This window comes from Aulonocara stuartgranti, assembly GCF_965226115.1.
Source record: "Aulonocara stuartgranti genome assembly, chromosome: 22".
Lineage (NCBI taxonomy): Eukaryota > Metazoa > Chordata > Actinopteri > Cichliformes > Cichlidae > Aulonocara > Aulonocara stuartgranti.
Window position 1 is genome coordinate 26843038 of NC_138957.1, and position 17593 is coordinate 26860630.

At 40.2% G+C, this 17593-nt stretch overlaps 1 protein-coding gene across 1 annotated transcript in view; it reads right to left on the reverse strand.

The window, feature by feature from the left end:
• crybg2 (crystallin beta-gamma domain containing 2) overlaps positions 1–17593 on the reverse strand; it is a 36832-nt gene that overhangs the window by 4039 nt on the left and 15200 nt on the right. Inside the window, exons 5-15 of the mRNA XM_082521703.1 lie at positions 11613–12792; positions 10534–11289; positions 7548–7595; positions 6285–6403; positions 2872–3085; positions 1901–2040; positions 1627–1753; positions 1505–1540; positions 1284–1423; positions 1022–1148; positions 7–164 (exon numbers count right to left, since the gene is read on the reverse strand). Of these exons, the coding sequence (XP_082377829.1) occupies positions 7–164; positions 1022–1148; positions 1284–1423; positions 1505–1540; positions 1627–1753; positions 1901–2040; positions 2872–3085; positions 6285–6403; positions 7548–7595; positions 10534–11289; positions 11613–12792 (3045 nt within the window). The remainder of the gene's footprint in view (positions 1–6; positions 165–1021; positions 1149–1283; positions 1424–1504; positions 1541–1626; positions 1754–1900; positions 2041–2871; positions 3086–6284; positions 6404–7547; positions 7596–10533; positions 11290–11612; positions 12793–17593) is intronic.

Here is a 17593-nt window from a genome sequence, read left to right on the forward strand (position 1 = left end):
ACTTACGCCCCACTGATTACTTCGATTGAACGCGTGGAGGTTTTGTAGCCAAACAGCTCAACGTCAGGGATGGCCTCTGTCACCTCGAAGGTCTTCTCCTCTTGCACTCCATCTTGGTCTTCCTCTAGCTGCTCAAACATCACCATGGCAGGGTCTGTCAAGTCCTGCAAGAGACAAAAAAAACAAACAAACTGATTAATAGTCTGCATTCTAATATTTATCACGTTACTGATAATATAAATCATATCGGAGTCGCTTCATTTCTCTGGAGCCTGTTGTTATGAGTTTGTTGTAGACTTGTAGTCAAGACCACCTAAACCAAGATCAAGACGATACCAAGACAGACCGAGTCAAGACCAAGGCAAAGTCGAGACGAGACAAAAAAAAAAGTCTTTAAACTGCAGCCAGATGCTGCTTCGTTTACAGGTGTCAGGCATATTTATGTGTTTTTGCAATGCACTTGCACAGCCCTCCTCACCGCTGTCTACTGTCTCACTCACTTACTGAGAGGGCAGACGCACACTCCACTTGACTGTCGCGTCTCTCACCCTCTCTGTTTTTAACATGATGTGATTGGCCACAATATGGAGGAACTGGAGCATAGCTGAGCCACTGTGTGAGAGCTGAGCAGCGAAAGGAAATTAAGTGAGGAGCCGGCTCTCGCTCAATGGGAGTCGACTCTTCTGATTCATTACAAAGCACTCTCTAAGCACGGCTCTTAGAGCTGATGCTTTTGAGCATGACACATTATCGAACGTTACGTTGTGTGTCATGGATACTGTTGACTCCAAATCTCCCGACAACTGTGTCGATCTGAGACAGCGAGACCAAGACAAGACCGAGACCACGTAAAAGTGGTCTCAAGACCGGAGACACGTATTAACAATTTCAAGTTAAACGGCCCTCTTGCAATTTAATGTGCAGCTTTCACTTACTGGGAGCCACAGTGGTTTCGTTTAAAGACTTCGAAACATGAGAAGAATGAACAAATATTAGTTCTTATGAAGTCATTGTAACTTACTGCGCGAATGACCCTAACAGAGCGCAGTTCAGCATCACAGCCTCCCCACACCCTCCAGTCATGATACTCTCCTTCCTCCAGCAGGTACTGGTGGCCTCGGAAACCCTCCTTCTCGTAGCCCACCCAGCTACAGAAACAGAGAAAGGCACATGGCTTAAAAAACAAAACAAAAACAAAGTAATGATGTGATCTGCAGCTGTTAAAACTTGCAAAATGCCTTTTCAAGGATCACCGAATACAAACAGGCAAGAATACCACTTACATTCCTCCTAGTACTTTAAGAGAGCCCACGTTATACATAAAGGTTGTTTGCTGCCTCTCTATTCTGGTCATAAAGTCTCTCATGTTGGTGGTTATTGTCCTCGATTTCCCAGTAAAGTAGGGCTTTTCATAAATCACCATCTGGAGACAAAAAGTCAGCTTTTAAGTTTCAGTAATAGTTTCAGTAGCAGTTTGTGAACAGGAAAATTCATCCTTCTTCACCTTTGGATCATTCAGATTTTCCACCTGTGGTTCACCCTGTGAGTTAAAAAGAAAAAGAAATCCAAATTAAGTGCAAGTGATAAAGAAGGCAGATTGTAAGTGCTTCTAGAAGTGACACTTACTATTTTGAGTGGATGTAATGACCCCACATAGGGCTGTTCCACCCCCCAGGCTGCTGGGTTTGAGTACCCCCCAACCTCCAGGACTCGTGGTACACCCTGGAAGAAAGGCTGTGCGAACACAAGCCACCTGAAGAGCAGAAAAATAGATGTCAGTAAAAAACATTAAAGCAATCTGATTTGTCAAATTGGATGAAATGCAACACTAGTGACAAATGATCAGTATCATATTAATTTTGGCTTTACAAAGCATTTTGAATAGATCAACATCACTCACAGCCCTGCGTTAATAATGATGGAATTGGCCTTAATGGGGAAACCAAAAATCCTGGCATCATCGGAAGTATCTCGGAAGATGACTTTCTTTCCCTCCGCTTCCTCTTCAGGGAAAAGGCTAATTTCTGGAACGCTGTAGTCCTGAGGGAGGATAGAGGGAGGCTGTAACGCTGCTGTCACATGGGAAACACGTGACTTACAGATAAACATCATAATGAGTAGATTTTTACACCTCCAGCATGGACAAGAAAGTTGTCCAACCTCTGTTAAAGGAGCTTTCGCACCAGTTGGGTCTGGATTGTCAGATATTTTAACTTGATTTGTTTTCTGAGGAAAATCAAATATGTCAGTCTGTAGGCATTTTCAAAGAGTATGGGCGAGAAAAAGGATGGGAGCACAATGCCATCTGAAGATAAAGAATGTTATACTCTTTACTAACAGAGCAACACTGTTATTGTTCTGAATACAGAATGAGCTGATGTCAGACAGACACCTCTACCAACCAATCACCGTCAAGTACTGGGAGACAACCCACGCAGGTGACATTATATAGGTATGGCATGTTAAAACAAAAATAAATATATGCAATAGATAAGTGTCTCAGGCTTTTTGATGTGAATAGTCCATATATCTCAGATTAATAAAATAGTAGAAAATAATTAAATATTTATTTTCATGCTTCAATGTTTCAATCCTTTAAAACAAAGTACATTTGTAGTAGTATCTGACTCGTCATACTTGTCGGCCCAGTCAAGTGTTGACACTTATTTTTGACACTAGATGGTGCCATTGAGCTAACGAGCAAACAGCCACTCGCAAGATTGAAAACAAAACATTTAAGAAATCAGCCGTTCATGCTGATATAATGATTCTGCAATAAAATGTTCCACTGCACTCAGTTAGCTTTCAAATCCTAATTCAGGCTTTGTGGCAACAACCAGCGACAACAGAGGGAAAGAAAATTCTTCTTACCCTCACTGCTCTTCGTATGGATCCGATGAGGAACCTCCTGGCTGGCTTGGTCTCCTTTTGCTCATCATTTGTGTCTCCGTTGTGCTCTTCTCCCTCATTCTGTTCATTCTCTTGCTGCTCTTCTGGAGGGCTGAACGGGTAAGTAATCTCGATGTCACCCTCATCCAGAGCAATCTTCTCCCCTTTGAAGTTGGGTTTCTCATAAAGCACCCACCTAAAGGATTAAAAAGAAGAAGAAAAAAAGAAAAAGAAAAGAAAGGGCAGTGTAAGGTTACAGCCTGCTGCGTATGACCGTTGTTTCTCCTGATAATATGTTTATGCACTTTTCATAGACATTTACTGTTGCAACATCATTCTGATGTGTCAAAGCAACGAGTATTTCTCATTATTAATGTAGAGATAGTATTTGTTATTACTCTCATTAATGCCAGTGTTGATTTTACCCAACTATACGGCTTTGTTACTAACAAAAAGACTTTTAGAGGCAGGGACATTAAAAACCTGACACTAGTCATTCACTACTTTACAATTTTGCTTTTAATAAACCCAAGGCACAAAACTTTATGGGAATCAGAAGCTAAATGAAATCCTACTACTTTGTTACTTTTTAAGATTGGCTTTTCTTTTACAGCCCTCTCTTTAAATAGAACAACACACACTTTCTCTTTCTTATAGATGAAATTCTGCATGAACAAGCAATCAAACGCACTGCTAATAATGAAGAATGTCAGGCAGTTTTTCTACCACGGTCTGGTAAATGTTGTGCAACTCCAGCGCTGCTACAGTTACAAGGATTATGTGAAATGTGATCAATAAATATAGCCTAATAAATGAATATTCCTCTCTAAATATGAGTAAAAATAGAAGACACCATAGTAGAAACATGCAAGCAGTGTACAAGTACCTTTAAAATGGACCCATATGCAGTATGCTACCAATAAAATCCCAACACTTGAGCTGCTTGATAAAGGTAATCTCTTTATAAAAGACAGATTTTTTTTAAAGTCAGAGGCTGATGGCCTACAAATGCCACTTACTTTGCATTCTTACATTAGAGTATTAGCTGTGGTTTGGGTAGTGGCGCAGGAAATGGTGTGTGAACTGACAGTATAATCATCTCATTGTAAGAAGCTGAGGAAGCATTAGTCTAGTGTTAGTACAGGCCAGCGCAGCACCAGCAGGGTTACTGCAGGTTCACAGAGCTGGCTGTGTTTGACAAAACATTCCATGTCTGAGGCAGGTGTGTGTTTAAGCTTGTGTTTGGGGTGTGTTAACGATTGAAGGAATTTGCATGCCCACAGCACAACAATAGCAGTCTTGTTTTTATAACCCTACCTGATCACATCCGGAGAGAGTTTTATTTGGAAAAACCGCTGACTTGCTAAACACTTGACATTTAAAAGACAAAACCAAAATTATATATATATATAGCAAAGGTTAGAAGCTATTTTAAATACAATTTCCTTAAAGTGAGATATACGTAGTACACTTGACAAAAGGTTTTGCAGCTATAAAATCTGGTGATTAAACAGTTTCTGGTTAGAAAAGAAAAAGAAAAATCTAGTAAATCATGAAAAACTTCTTTACTTATTTCCTTGTGAAAAGCTTTGTGTCACTTAATGCCATTTTTTTCTCTTTTAGATATTAATGCATAACTCTGCAGTGAGTATGTAGTAAGAAAGCGCTACTTTCTGCATTTGGTAAATAAAAGCATTTAAAAGTCCAAAGTCCCAGACACCTGTATTAAGTGTGGTGTGGATAGGGGTTCTTTGTTTCACTGCATGTGGGACTGCCCACAGGTGAAAGTCTTTTGGGAAAAGGTAATAAATCTGTTAGGCCAAGTTAAAGTGCTAATTTGATATGTATGCTAGACTTGTAGTCAAGACCAGAGGGTTTGGAGGCCTATCTCCCCCTACCACCACTTCCCCTGCCAGTGGCGGACTCCCTCAGGTGTCGGTGCGTTGGTGGTTCTTTGTGTCTGGGGGTGGGCGTCCAGGTACACACCGGCTCACTCCTTGGCGGCCGCTTATCGGGGCCTGGAGCCTGGGGCTCGCTCGGGCCACTTCGGAGGTGGGGTGCCCCCGGCCTCTCGGCCTGGGGCTCAGTCACTCAGGCACAGCTGGCTGCCGGTGGAGCTCACGGGCGCGTCACTGCAACTCCCCCTGGCTTCTGCTCCGCGGCTGCTGAGTGAGCCCTCATCTGGGACTCTCCTCAGCTCTTACTGGGACAGTGGCGCGGCTGCCCCTCTGTTGGTCTTCCTTGGTCTCTTGTGTTCTGGGGGCCTCTGGATGTCTGGAGTTTTGATCTCCTCCATACCTGCTTCATGCCCTGGAGGACGGGGCTGTGGCTCCCCACACTCCCTAGCAGATCGTTACATGGAGAAACCTTTGGAATGCAAGCGCGCTGATCCACACAGGTATGCACACATGGGTATTCACAGACGCGGACTACAGCTTTCTTGGCTGCTGCCTCAAAGCACATTGTGCGCTGTCTATCTTGCGTGCTGCACAATATCGTTTATTATTTAGTATCTACTGATATCTACTGCTAGCTAGTTTATTGTGATGGTGCTGTTTCTTTTTATTATGTTGCTCTTTGTTGTTTGCCTTCTCTTCTGTTTTTTTTCTCCATACAGGTGACCCAGGTGGGTTTTTTTTTGTTGTTGTTTGTTTTGTTTTTTTCTTTCTTCCCCCCCTTCTCACCGTCTCTTCTCCCCTTTGGTTTTCTTTCTCTCCCTCTCTTTCTTTCATTCTCTCTCCCTGTCCTATCCCCCAGTCATGTCTGTCCCGTTTGTAGCAACTGAAAATAAAATAAATTCATAATTATAATAAAGGTCAATCAAATGGACCAATATGGCAAGGCCATGATGATCCACTTGGTAAAATAAATCCGCTTGGCATCTTTCTTGGCCTTAAGACAACAATTCTGATGGCTAAAGATCCAAACGGGACACAAAAAAAAAAAAAAAAAAAGACCAGAGGGTATCGAGACCAAGACAAGACCAAAACAAAAGTCCGTCGAGACCAAGACCATGTAAAAGTGGTCTTGAGACCAAGGCCGATCTCGAGACATCCAACTCTAAATGTATGCCTGCCCTCCCCTCCCCCTTTGCTATGGCTTGCTTTATTTGTGTTTCTATTATTATGCCTTTTGTCATTATTTTATTTTATGTTCACTGTATATTATGTAAAACTAGTTAAAACCTAATAAATAAATATGTAAAAAAAAAGAAAAAAGAAAAGTCCAAAGTCCTGTCCTTTTACAAAGTTAAATACATACATGCATGCCTAAAATACAATCAAAAATACAAACGAGACAACAAGTAATATCTGTTACCGACAGCAAGAGGATCCATATGGATTTGTTTTATGGGAGAAGGGGGAAATAAATAAATAAATGCTTCCAGCACTTACCCTCCTCTGATCACCCTGATAGAGATGGTTTCCTGCAGCTCCCAGGGTGTAGCATCAATGACATCACCGTGTACCTCAATCCTTTGGCCGCACATACCCGGTCGGTCAAAAATATGCATCTAGCCGGAAGGAAGACAAAATGTTAGCATAAATTATGACTGTACACTTGTAAAATCAGATGTTTTAAGGCTGCAGGTCATATAATCAGATATTAATAATAATAATAATTATGAATTACGTTGAGTATATAATCAGTGTTAACATTACAGTAGATGTCATTTAATACTACGCAAGCACCTGGGATGAAACTGTAGAAAAGACAGAATTACTGCAGTCTTTATCCTGTGCTGCAGAAGAGTCCTTTATATTGTCAAAGGAAAATAAAGCCAACACTGTTGAATGGCATCATCTCCAGTTTCATATTCAACCTTAACCTTTAGGCGTTTAATACTAAAAGAGTAGAAAGCTGACTATATGGTATTGAGATTACAAACTTCTAGATTCTGTTGATAATCAGGAAATGCAACTATGCAAGAACATTAAAAAGTGGAATAAAATTTTGCACATCACAAGAGAAAATGGAGGTACAGATGTGCATATATTGGTGTATATATGGAATTTATTGAATAACAAAAACCTGCCCAAGTCTAAAGCACAGACATGTTTGGGACATCCAGCTTTAAGGCCCTACAGCATGGGAGAGAACCTAAACCTAAATGGAAGCTCCTCCCCAATTATTAAGAATCATTTGTGGGTAACCTCAGTGAGAAAATCGAAGAGCTCTCCAGCAACAAGCACAAGCAGGTCTGAAATTAACACAAGGCCACAATGGTACAGGCAATAGTGTAGTAGGTATGCACTTTAGTTACCAATCAAAGGCAGAAATTCCACAGAAGAGGTTTGGGAGGGTTTTTATTAGCATCTGATAACAATCCTATCGTTTAACCAGACAGTCCGCGTCGTCTACTGCAGAATGGTTATGAAATGATGTGTAGGCTCCTACGTTACCAAGAAAAACAACAACTTATTCCCCCTCAGGTAAACTAGCAAGGTGTTGTGTACTTAATGGTTAAAAGACAGAAAGCTCTGCTTTTAACGCCCAATTTTTAAATTACACTTCAATATGCTAGCTGACATTACTTTTTAGCCACTTTCTAGTTCAAGTTAGTGGCAAAAGTGGCTGTCAGCTTATACACGTTTCTAAAAAGGCACGTGGGTGAAAACAACTCTCACTGAAGAGTGCGGTTTGTGTGGCCAACTCACCTTTCCAGGACGAGGATTAAGCTTTCCATGTTCCTTCTCTTTGGTAAGCTATGGACAAATAGCAAAATTGTAAGGATTAAACGGACATCACAGGACATTATTTTCTTTTACTTTTTTTTTTTTAAAGTACTCTTTGGGGGAAAAGAAAACAGCCTTGGTAAGCCACGAGCATGTAAGATTTAGACACGCTATTACGCCCAGGTTCTAAACATGCCACACAATCCAAACAGTGTTACTGTACTGTCACCTTGTTCAACAGGTTCTGAGGAAGTCTGAAAGATGATGTGAGAAGACTTAAGATCCTTCACGACAATTCAAGGACAGCTTTAACAAAGAGGAATACATTCCTCTACTGAACCTTTGACACTTCTGACTTGGAACTACAGCATGAGCTCACATGACAAAGAAAGACATTGCACTGGAAACAAAAATAAATGTGCTGTGCACCCAACAAGTAATTAAATAAATTATTTTTAAAGCTGAATTGGTTTTAGAATGTTTAAAAAGGACAGACTGCAATGTGGTTGAAGCCACAGCAAATTAGAGTTTTCGGTGATACTGGTGTGTGGTGAGGTATCACTTCACTGCTCGTCTGGAAGCTCTGCAGGAAACCGGTTACAAACTAGATCATGTTACTGACCAATGAGTGGCAACAGCTGAAGCTAAGGTTTCAAGAGTCCCTGACCTAATTTAATTCAGAAACATGTTTGTTGTAATAGTAATAATAATAATAATAATAATAAACAAATTTTAAACATGAATAAATAAAAAAAAAAAGGATGAAATGTATTCATACTTAAAAAACAAAACAACAAAAAACGTAAAGACAAAATAGTAAAACAAACAAAAACAAACACAGAAGGTAGCAATCCCACTCAAACGTGACTGGGTTTTTTCTGTTCTTCAAGTTTCTGAACCCTTGAGAATTTTCCTTAAATTAATAGCTTTGCATTTTCACAATAAATTATACCCAGTAGTTCATACTGATATCGTACGTTAAAAGGTGACCATTGTCTGCATATCATAATTAATTTGGAGTTTTTGAGTTTTAAGTTAGCAGTAATTGAGAATCACTGATTAAAAACTTTCACTTGCAAAAACCTACTAAAAAAAAAGACGACATGTGCAGCTGTGGCATTAAACTAGTGGACCAATTAAAATCCTGATTAAGAAAAAAAAATGATGGAAATGTAAATTACGATTAGGTTGGCCAACTGTTATTGTGCCTCAGGCTAGTAGCAAGGCCAAATGCTGCATATTCAGTGCAGCACCTGCTTAAATAACAGATGGTTTTTTTTCTGCATGCCCTCTGCATACGTTTCTTTTGTTAACATCACTATAAACCTTAAGCCACACATCATTCAAAGTCAGAAAGCTACGTCGCCGATGGAGACTGCAGAGTTTACTGCCTTCTTGATGCCCTACAGAAACAAACTCACACAGACACGTTTTACCTTCTGTTCCTTTCCCTCCCTGCAGCCTGGGTACAAGATCTGCTCTCCAATAAAATGAGCTACCACAAATGGAATGTGCAGTTTCAGCAAATCACATATTTAAAAACAAAACAAAAAAGTTTGACCGTGTAATGAAATAACTGACGACTGCAGCAAACAAGAAACTGGGGAAGAGAAGGGATAACGGCTGTCATCTTTTCTTCTCACACAGGTGTCGCCTTATGTGTTCCTGTCATAATTCATCTAATCAAATATCAAGTTTGAAGAAAAAAAAAAACAAAAAAAAAAAAACTAGGGTGTGGCCATGTCTCTGCAGGAACAGACAGATAGCTGGGATGGGTGGGGAACCCAGCTGAGATCATTTAAAAACAAAATAATAATAATACCACGGCTATTTAAGCAGTTGAAATGACTATAAATATACATCAAAAAAGGGTTCGCAGGATGAAATCTCCTTAATTCTTTGAGAACGTGATAACGAGAAATAACTAGAATACATCAGTGGGTGTAAAACTCTTTTGAAGTAATGCTCGTGTCTTAGACAAATAATCTTTCCCCCACAGTATGGCTCACATCAACAACTCAGGAAGCACATCAGAAGTCAATATTAGTATCAAACATTGTGTTACACGAGCTTTGATCACTTCAGAGTTCTAATTGGACAAACTTTGTGCCGATATTTGTGTTAGATGCTACAAATGCCACAGGCCTACACTGACATTTCACTCTTCATGTTCTTCCATCGCTTATAGAATTGTTGTGCTTCCTAACTGCAGCTGCTTAAAACCATCCTGCGCTTTGTGTTTTGATGGGGGTGGGAAACAGGATGCGGCAGAATGAACAAGAGAGTGTGTCCCAACATTCAGGCATGAGCTCTGTAGGCATATATACATAAACCAAAGTCTTCACCTACATGCACTTTATCCTGTGACCTTTGGGATCTTCACTGAGAAATAGAATGTTTTTATAATAAATAGGAACATTTATTTCATTTTGAAGGATTGTTTTAACACTGCATGACACTGGAACTACCAGCAGGCCCATCCTTTAATCACTGCTGGTTTTCTATAGAAATTCCATTTTGAAGCTTATTTAAATGGCACGTTTGGCATACAAATGCCAACAAAAGCCACAGATAACTGGATTTGTTATGTGCACAATAATAAGTCATTAAGCTCACCTATTGTGAGCTGACCTGTTTTGTCATTTCTTACAATGGGAGAAGAATGGATGAGAGTTGCCTGTAAGTAAACACAATCATAGGATTTTCTTACTCATTCTGTTATCAAAGGGATAGTTAACCTTTCACACCTCACCCAACCCTCCACTTGATGCAACTGTTTGCATACTTTGAGCAGCCGCACTCGAAGACTTAGAAATATTCAACGAACGTGTCATCGAATATGTTATTTTTTAATAAAGAGGTCACACTGTACGTTTTCATGTCTAATGTGATCATTTCTTAGCCTGGATTGTTACATTTTTAAATGTCAAATCAACAAAAGCATTCTCACAAATGTAATATTACTCACATAGGCATCGGGGAAGGCTCTGTATTTTGAAAGTAAGTTCCTGTCAGGCTCAGTTGTTTGGCTCTGGAACTGAGACTTTCCATTAACATCACTGAACAATGAACTGTGGACCCCCACAGCGGCATCACTACTCAGGCTCCTCTGCAGGATGGGAGTGCCCATTGTCCCGCTACCCACACCCATCGCCATCTGAGGGGTCTGGCTAAACATTGATAAAGGAGTGTCTGTGTTGGCGAATGGCCTGTGGAGGTCAATCGAGCCAGTTGGGCTGAGGAGGCGAGTGGGGCTGTTGCTGGCAGGCGGGGAGCCGATGGCCAGAGATGCAGGCCGACTCACATGAGTGTTCAGGTCTTCGGCTACGCTCAGAGAGGAGGATGAGGAATTCATAAGAAAGGAGAGGCGCTCAAAGCGCGATCCACCTGACTCTGTGCCAGCGCCATGGTCACCCATCCCCTTTAATCCCGCAGTCGTGTGATCTTTTAAAGATAAAGTTTCGGGTAGGGAGCTGGTGCGGAACACTGACCGATGGGCTTTTCCGTTTTCTTGTGTCTGAACTGTGGATGACGGCTTGTAGTTACCAAAGAGGACACTGTGATCAAGGCGAGAGCTTGTGGTAGGAGATGGAGGTACTTCATTGCCATTAAGCACTGGAGATTTTAAATCCTCAGACGAGTCAGAGGATTTTCTCATTACAGTACTGTTAAGAGTTGATGCTCTAAAGGGAAAGTTGAGACCTCTTGTTCCAGGGTGTCCATCCTGCAGGTGACATGACACATGCATAGTTATGCTAAGCTCTGAAGCATTCACCTATGAGATCTATGTCTTCAAAACAATGCAATGAATGCAATTTCATTTTTGGTGCTGACATATTTGATGAGTTGCATTCAAAAATACTACAATTCCTGAACAAACACATAAGGAGTGTATTATAAATTGCTTATAGCTTTAAAGAACATTTCAATTTTCATGACTTCTACAATAAGCAAAAACATAATCATAAAAACAATATAAATAAAGGTAAATAATGAAACAGCATGAAGATTTTCTAGCTCATGAAATTAATTTTAAGTCTACGATACCTGATTCTGCCTAATCAGTTCCAATGGAGAACGACTGTCTCTTGGGGAAGTCCTCTTCAATCCCAGGTCAGCAGGCAGAGTATACAGTCCATTGAGGGACTCGGCTGGAGCGCCTGTTCCTTCCATCTTTGTTTGGAGACCGCTCACGGAGTCAGGCACGTCAGAAGAGACTGGGCTTGGAGCATCCTCCACAATGGGTGGCAGAGAGGAGGCGAGGCCTGCATTATTGGTGCGTATGCTCACACTCTTCTGCCTCAGAGAAGGCCCCATGCTCTTTAAAGTATCCACCAGAATTTCCATGTCAAATTGGCTGGTGGAGTCTTCGTCAGGGGAGGCAGGAGGAGTAGAAAGAGTAGTAGCTACAGGGTCAGAGACAGCCTCCACAAGTGTGGCTGTGAACACCCCAGTAAATCGGTATGAGTCGCCGTCCTCTTCCTCCAAACTGTTGTTGTAGCTGGTTTGTTGTGTTGAGGAAAGGCTGGATACAGGGAGCTGTTGTGGCTCCCAGGCTGACTTTACACTCTCTGACCCTCCCTCTCTCCGTCCCAGTGTTTCACCTGCAGCTGCTCCAGGCTCCTCCTGCTCCACTAAGCTCCTCCTCCAGTCATCTGCTGGTGCTTTGACTGGGTTGCTTTCACGGCTCAGGTAAAATTCATTCCTGTCACTCCACCTGTTGCCAAGGGTAATAGGTTCCTCCAGAGAGGGGAGGGAGGGGGAAGAGAAGGAGTCAGTGAAGCGTGTGTATGCTGTAGTGTCAGGCAGAGCCGAGGAAGAGGAAGAGGAGGAGTTACTAGACGAGGTGTCTGATATATTGTAAGTCAGGGAGTCAGAAAAAGTGTAATTCTCTGTTTTACTTGGTTTATACTGACTTACACCCTCAAATCTATTTTTCCATTTATACTCTGAGTCAAGATCCGGTTCATTTGACTCAGTCGAGGTGCTCGTTTTGCTAAAGTCCACTTCATCCTGTCTATTATCAACAGCATCAGCCTCATTAATGAGAGATAGTTTACGAAAACGATGTTTGGCTTCATCCTCTTTGGAGAGAGACGAGGTCTTTATTAACAGTTTGGTACTCAGGCTGCGGTAGCCTGAATTCATTTTGTCAGCCGATTCCTGGCAGTCGTCCGTCTGTTGACTTTCTGAACTTGCTGCGGTGGTCCTTGAAGCTGTCAAAGATCTACACAAATAGCAGAAAGAAAATAAGGTGGTAAGCGTTTCACAGCATACAAAGAGCTCCAAGGCAGAGTCTTCAGGGTGTGGTGGACACACAATGCCAACAATGCAAATTATACAAAGCAATATCGCTTATCTTGACTAGCATGCAACGTCCAAGTTTGCAAAACATGTCACAAATTTTGGTTCCCCATTTTATATCTGCTAAAAAAAAGTACTATATAAATGACCCTAAGCAAAATGCATTCAGCTGAGGTATTCAATTGACCTGAATACTTTACAGAATATACCCTGCACCAACAACCTCTTTAGAGCCAGCAAAGTTATCCACATTTCAATATAAACATTAGATAAGAACACTCAAATGTAAGTACTACAAAGCGCTGTGTAGGAACTGAGACAGGCCGTTGATTCAGAGAACAATTCAAACGCCAAAGACGTGTTTAGAAGAATATAAACTTTTTCATACCATTAAAAACGCACGATGTTCATGATAAAATCTTTAAGGAAATTTTGCAATAAAAATGTATTTTGTTATTTAGTTTCAAATGCTTCTCTGTATTTTTTGTTTTAAACAAGTTTTTGAAAGATTTTTGAAATATTTGCGTTAACTTGTTTTTATGACAGGTGGTCTCATAACTTTGTTAAGCACTGTAGCTCAGGCTCTGCTACTTAATTATACTTTCACGAAGCAACAGATCTTACCAATTTCTCAAGAATTAAGATTCAGTTAGTGTGGGAAAAGAAATCCTTAATGACTAAATGCATTTACTGTGCATTTCTCCAATTACAGGGTTGTTTCTCTTAGATTTGAGATGTGAGAGTTTTTTTTTTGTTTGTTTGTTTGTTTGAAATCAAAGTTATAAGAATGTATTTTTACCGTTGTCTGTATCCCATGGCTATACCCATCCAAACAGGGCATACTAGTTATGACTAAAAGCACAACTACAACAATTATCAATGTTGTTCAAGGAAACAAAACTAAATATCAAACAGCTTTCATAAGTCGAGCAGTAAATCTGACTTGATCCTCTGTTAGTGACTCATTTGACCTTTGACCACGAGGAGAGGCTCATTTATAAATGGTGTTTACTCTCATGTGCAAATGTTGTTTTTTGCTTTTTTACAGTTTCAGACAAAGTAGTGCATGACTGCAATAGCAGGGATGATTATTTAAAAAGGTCACAAGAATACAGTCACAGCAATACGGTGAATTACTCAACCAATTTGCTCTTCTACAATGTGGGGTGGAGATGGTCTTAAAGGTCAAACTAAATGGTGATTTTAAAATGTTGCAATACTGTTGCAGGTTTCAAGTGTGCATCTATGTGTGCACACATATCCAAAATAATTTACTTGGTGAATTCCCACTACTTAGGCATTCTAGAATTTTAGAAACCCTGAAAGACAACGCTGGGAAATACTGCTGATCCAGTTTTAGTTTAAAAGCTTTGGGAATTGTTTTAGTTTGATGCGGGTCCAGTCACAAAAATTAAGCCAAAACATTAGAGCAAGGCTCACAAATGTCACCACACAGAGCTCATCAACATGTACCAAGAAGCTGATACCGCATGTGTGCTTCTACATAGATGGGGTGTAATTTGTGTAACTTTATAGATGTATTTCTTTTTCTTCCCATATTTTTTTAAACTAGTAAGAATACAGAAATTTAAAATACTTTAATCACATCATGTGAAATATCGGCAGGAAGTAAACAAATGGATTTTACAATCAAATAAAAAAAAATCATGCAGCCTATGCAGAGGTAGCAGCAGCAGCTTTACGCAAGGCATGAGAAATGGCAAGTAGTATGCACAGAAGGGACTGTGGAGTGCCAGACCTGCGGTCTTGACAGCTTAAAGCTTGGCTTAAATTAGATGGTGCAACAGGACAGTGATCCCAAGGTGTTGTTACAGTCCAATTAAAGTCCCGACTTCAACCCAACTGAAATGTTGTTGTGGGGGCTTAAGAGAGCTGCACATTAGCTGTGGACCTTTTAGGTGCAGCATTTGTCAGTCTCAAACCTCAATCCTTCAAGCGGGAAGATTTATGGGAAAAAAAGGAATGCTTTTTAACTATTGTTTTGCATAAACACGGAGATTCCTGTCAAGGGGACATAAAGGTTTCTTTAGAAACAAGAGTGTAGAGGATGATAATTATAAAGGTGTCAAGAAAGGTGGCTGAAGAGTCTGGCAGTGATCCTAAACTTCTTCATGCGGGCCTGCAACAATCAGCCACATTTCATCATACACCAAATATCAAAGAACATCACTACCCTCTGTATAATTTCTTGGGAAACCTTATGATCTCTTGACAGGAATGTAGCTTCTTTCAGTAATAAAAATAAATTAAAAATTAAAAAAGTATAAAGTATAAAGTATCGCAGTCTGAAACTGACAAATATCTGCACCCAAAAGGCCTCGACTTTACTCCGAGAGACAGTGCATCTGCAGTAAAAGCCTATAAATGGTGCCCTTGAATGATTGCCAGTTTAAGTCTTGTGCAAACAGATGAACTCGATCTAGCATAATAAAAAACACACACCCAACCTACAGCCAGCTTACATGAGAAGCTGCAAAGGACCAGAGGTGTAACGCCTTCCATATGCTGAAGGCGTTTTTGGTTTTCTGTTCTTGGACTGTCTAAATGATTGAACTACTAAAATTCTCCTCAAGATAAAACTGATAAGCAAGATACTAAAGATAAACTTACGCTTGTGTTAGCCTTTGAACTTAAGATAATATCTATTGACTTAATCTAGACTGTCTAAATTTATTCCACTTGTCCAGATTTAAAAACTGTTTTCAGATTGGCATATCAGCATAAGTATAGTATGTTATAGGAAGGCACACACACACCTGAGATGAAATCGCTGAAGACTCTTTATCTAACATGTTCATTTAAACTGAGGAAAGATCACTTCTGTCAGGTCAAGGTGTGGTTTTGCGAGTATGTTCCAGTCATTTACAACAAAGTGAATTCTCCACAAGTTTGACATTCTATGGATGTCTCAACTAAGCTGTCAGATGGTCACATGTGGAAGGAAAACAAAAGGGAAAGGCCAGTGTCATGGTTTAGTTTAAAGACATAAGTAGCTCGACTGGCTTTGGTTATACTCTCACCAGAAACAGTCCTATGGGCCCTCAGTTTTGGACAAAGGTAGGAAAATAATACAGCAGATATCAAAACTGTATTTTTACAGAGAAAATTTTTTTTTCAATAGATAAACTGCATTTCATAAATAGGAGGTCCCTAAGAGTCATCACAAGTGGAAATGCACGTCTCACCCGACTTCAATACACAGAAAGAATGCACGACAGGTGGGGCTGGCTAAATGCCTTGCTCATCTTTCACTGCGCATCAGCACACCTCTTCATCAGAAACCTGTTGTTATTTTAAGTGCCAGAGGCCGCAACATGTTTGTCGGCTTGCCATGCAAAAAGGTGAGCACTACTGTACTTCTTACTAATCCTCATTTGTTCTTTTTCAGTCTGTAAAACTTTTAAATTACCCAGCTAATACATGCAGCTCTTCACCTTCAACAAGCATAAACGGAGTTTCGCAAGACGCATTCTGATTTTTACCAAAGTCAAAAACAGACGCAAAATCTAAATATGACACCATTGCTTGGAGAGCTCATTCTATGATTCGTGTTTCACAAATCTTAGGGCTTCTTTTTAAAATAATCATTTCAAAACTAACAGTAAACGTACGTTACCACCCTTCCTGCGAGGCCAAACTACAGCCTGTTTTTAATGTTTGAGTAATAGCAATCTTTCATTGATTACCTACCACTCACAGCTAAAACACCTCTTCGGTGCCACCTTGTGGTTTTAAATGTATGTCAAAAATAAAGTGTCATGAAACAAGTTTCCTTTTTGATAAAGCACATAGTTAGGGAATCCTCCCTTAGTTATGCTGCAATAGGTGTATGTTGCTGGGGGATTCCTATGATGCATCGAGTATTTCTTCTTCAGTCACCTTTCTCACTCACTGTATGTTAATAGACCTTTCTGCATTGCATTCTGGCTCTGTTCCACAGCATGACTTTTATCCTGTCTTCCTTCGATTGTTGGGTTTTTCTCTGTATGCGTTATTGTAAGGTCTGCCTTACAATATAAAGTGCCATTAAGCGACTGTTGTAGTGATTTGGCACTGTGTAAATGAAACTGAATTGAGCATCGTCTCACAAGTCACAGTAGATGCAAGTTGCTACCCTTTCTGAACTAGGTGTAGTAGTAGATCTGTAACAGCTACTTTCTACTGCAATCTTGTTTGTACTGCAATGTTTGATTTTTTTTAATTAATTAATTTTATTTATTTAAAACACCAGATGTCCCAAAATGGATTTGTGTCCCGCGAGGACCAAACTGGCAGGACACACAAACTGGGGATTTTCTGCCACATGATGGCACCAAAAATGTGCAACAAAAAGTTACTGCCTGTTATCTGCTTCACTGATCATAAATGATCTGAAGACTCGCACCATTCCTGCTGATAGTTTAAAGATGTTCATAATGTAGAGGTTGCAAAGCAAAAATGTATTTGATAAAGTCTTGTGATATGCCAGTAAGTAATGCTATTTTCTTGTGTTATACTCTTAAAATTGTGCTGCTCATCTCTTTTATCGTCACAAGCCAACATGCTCAAAACATTGTTAAGCTTGATGCATCAAACGGAGCAGGTTTCACTTATTCAGTGTGTTACAGGGTCAAGGTGTGGTCACAAGCTCAAAATTCTTTCCATTTTTTCCTTTTAACACTACTTAAAGTTTTATTTGTTCGAGTAAATAAAGACATCTGGTC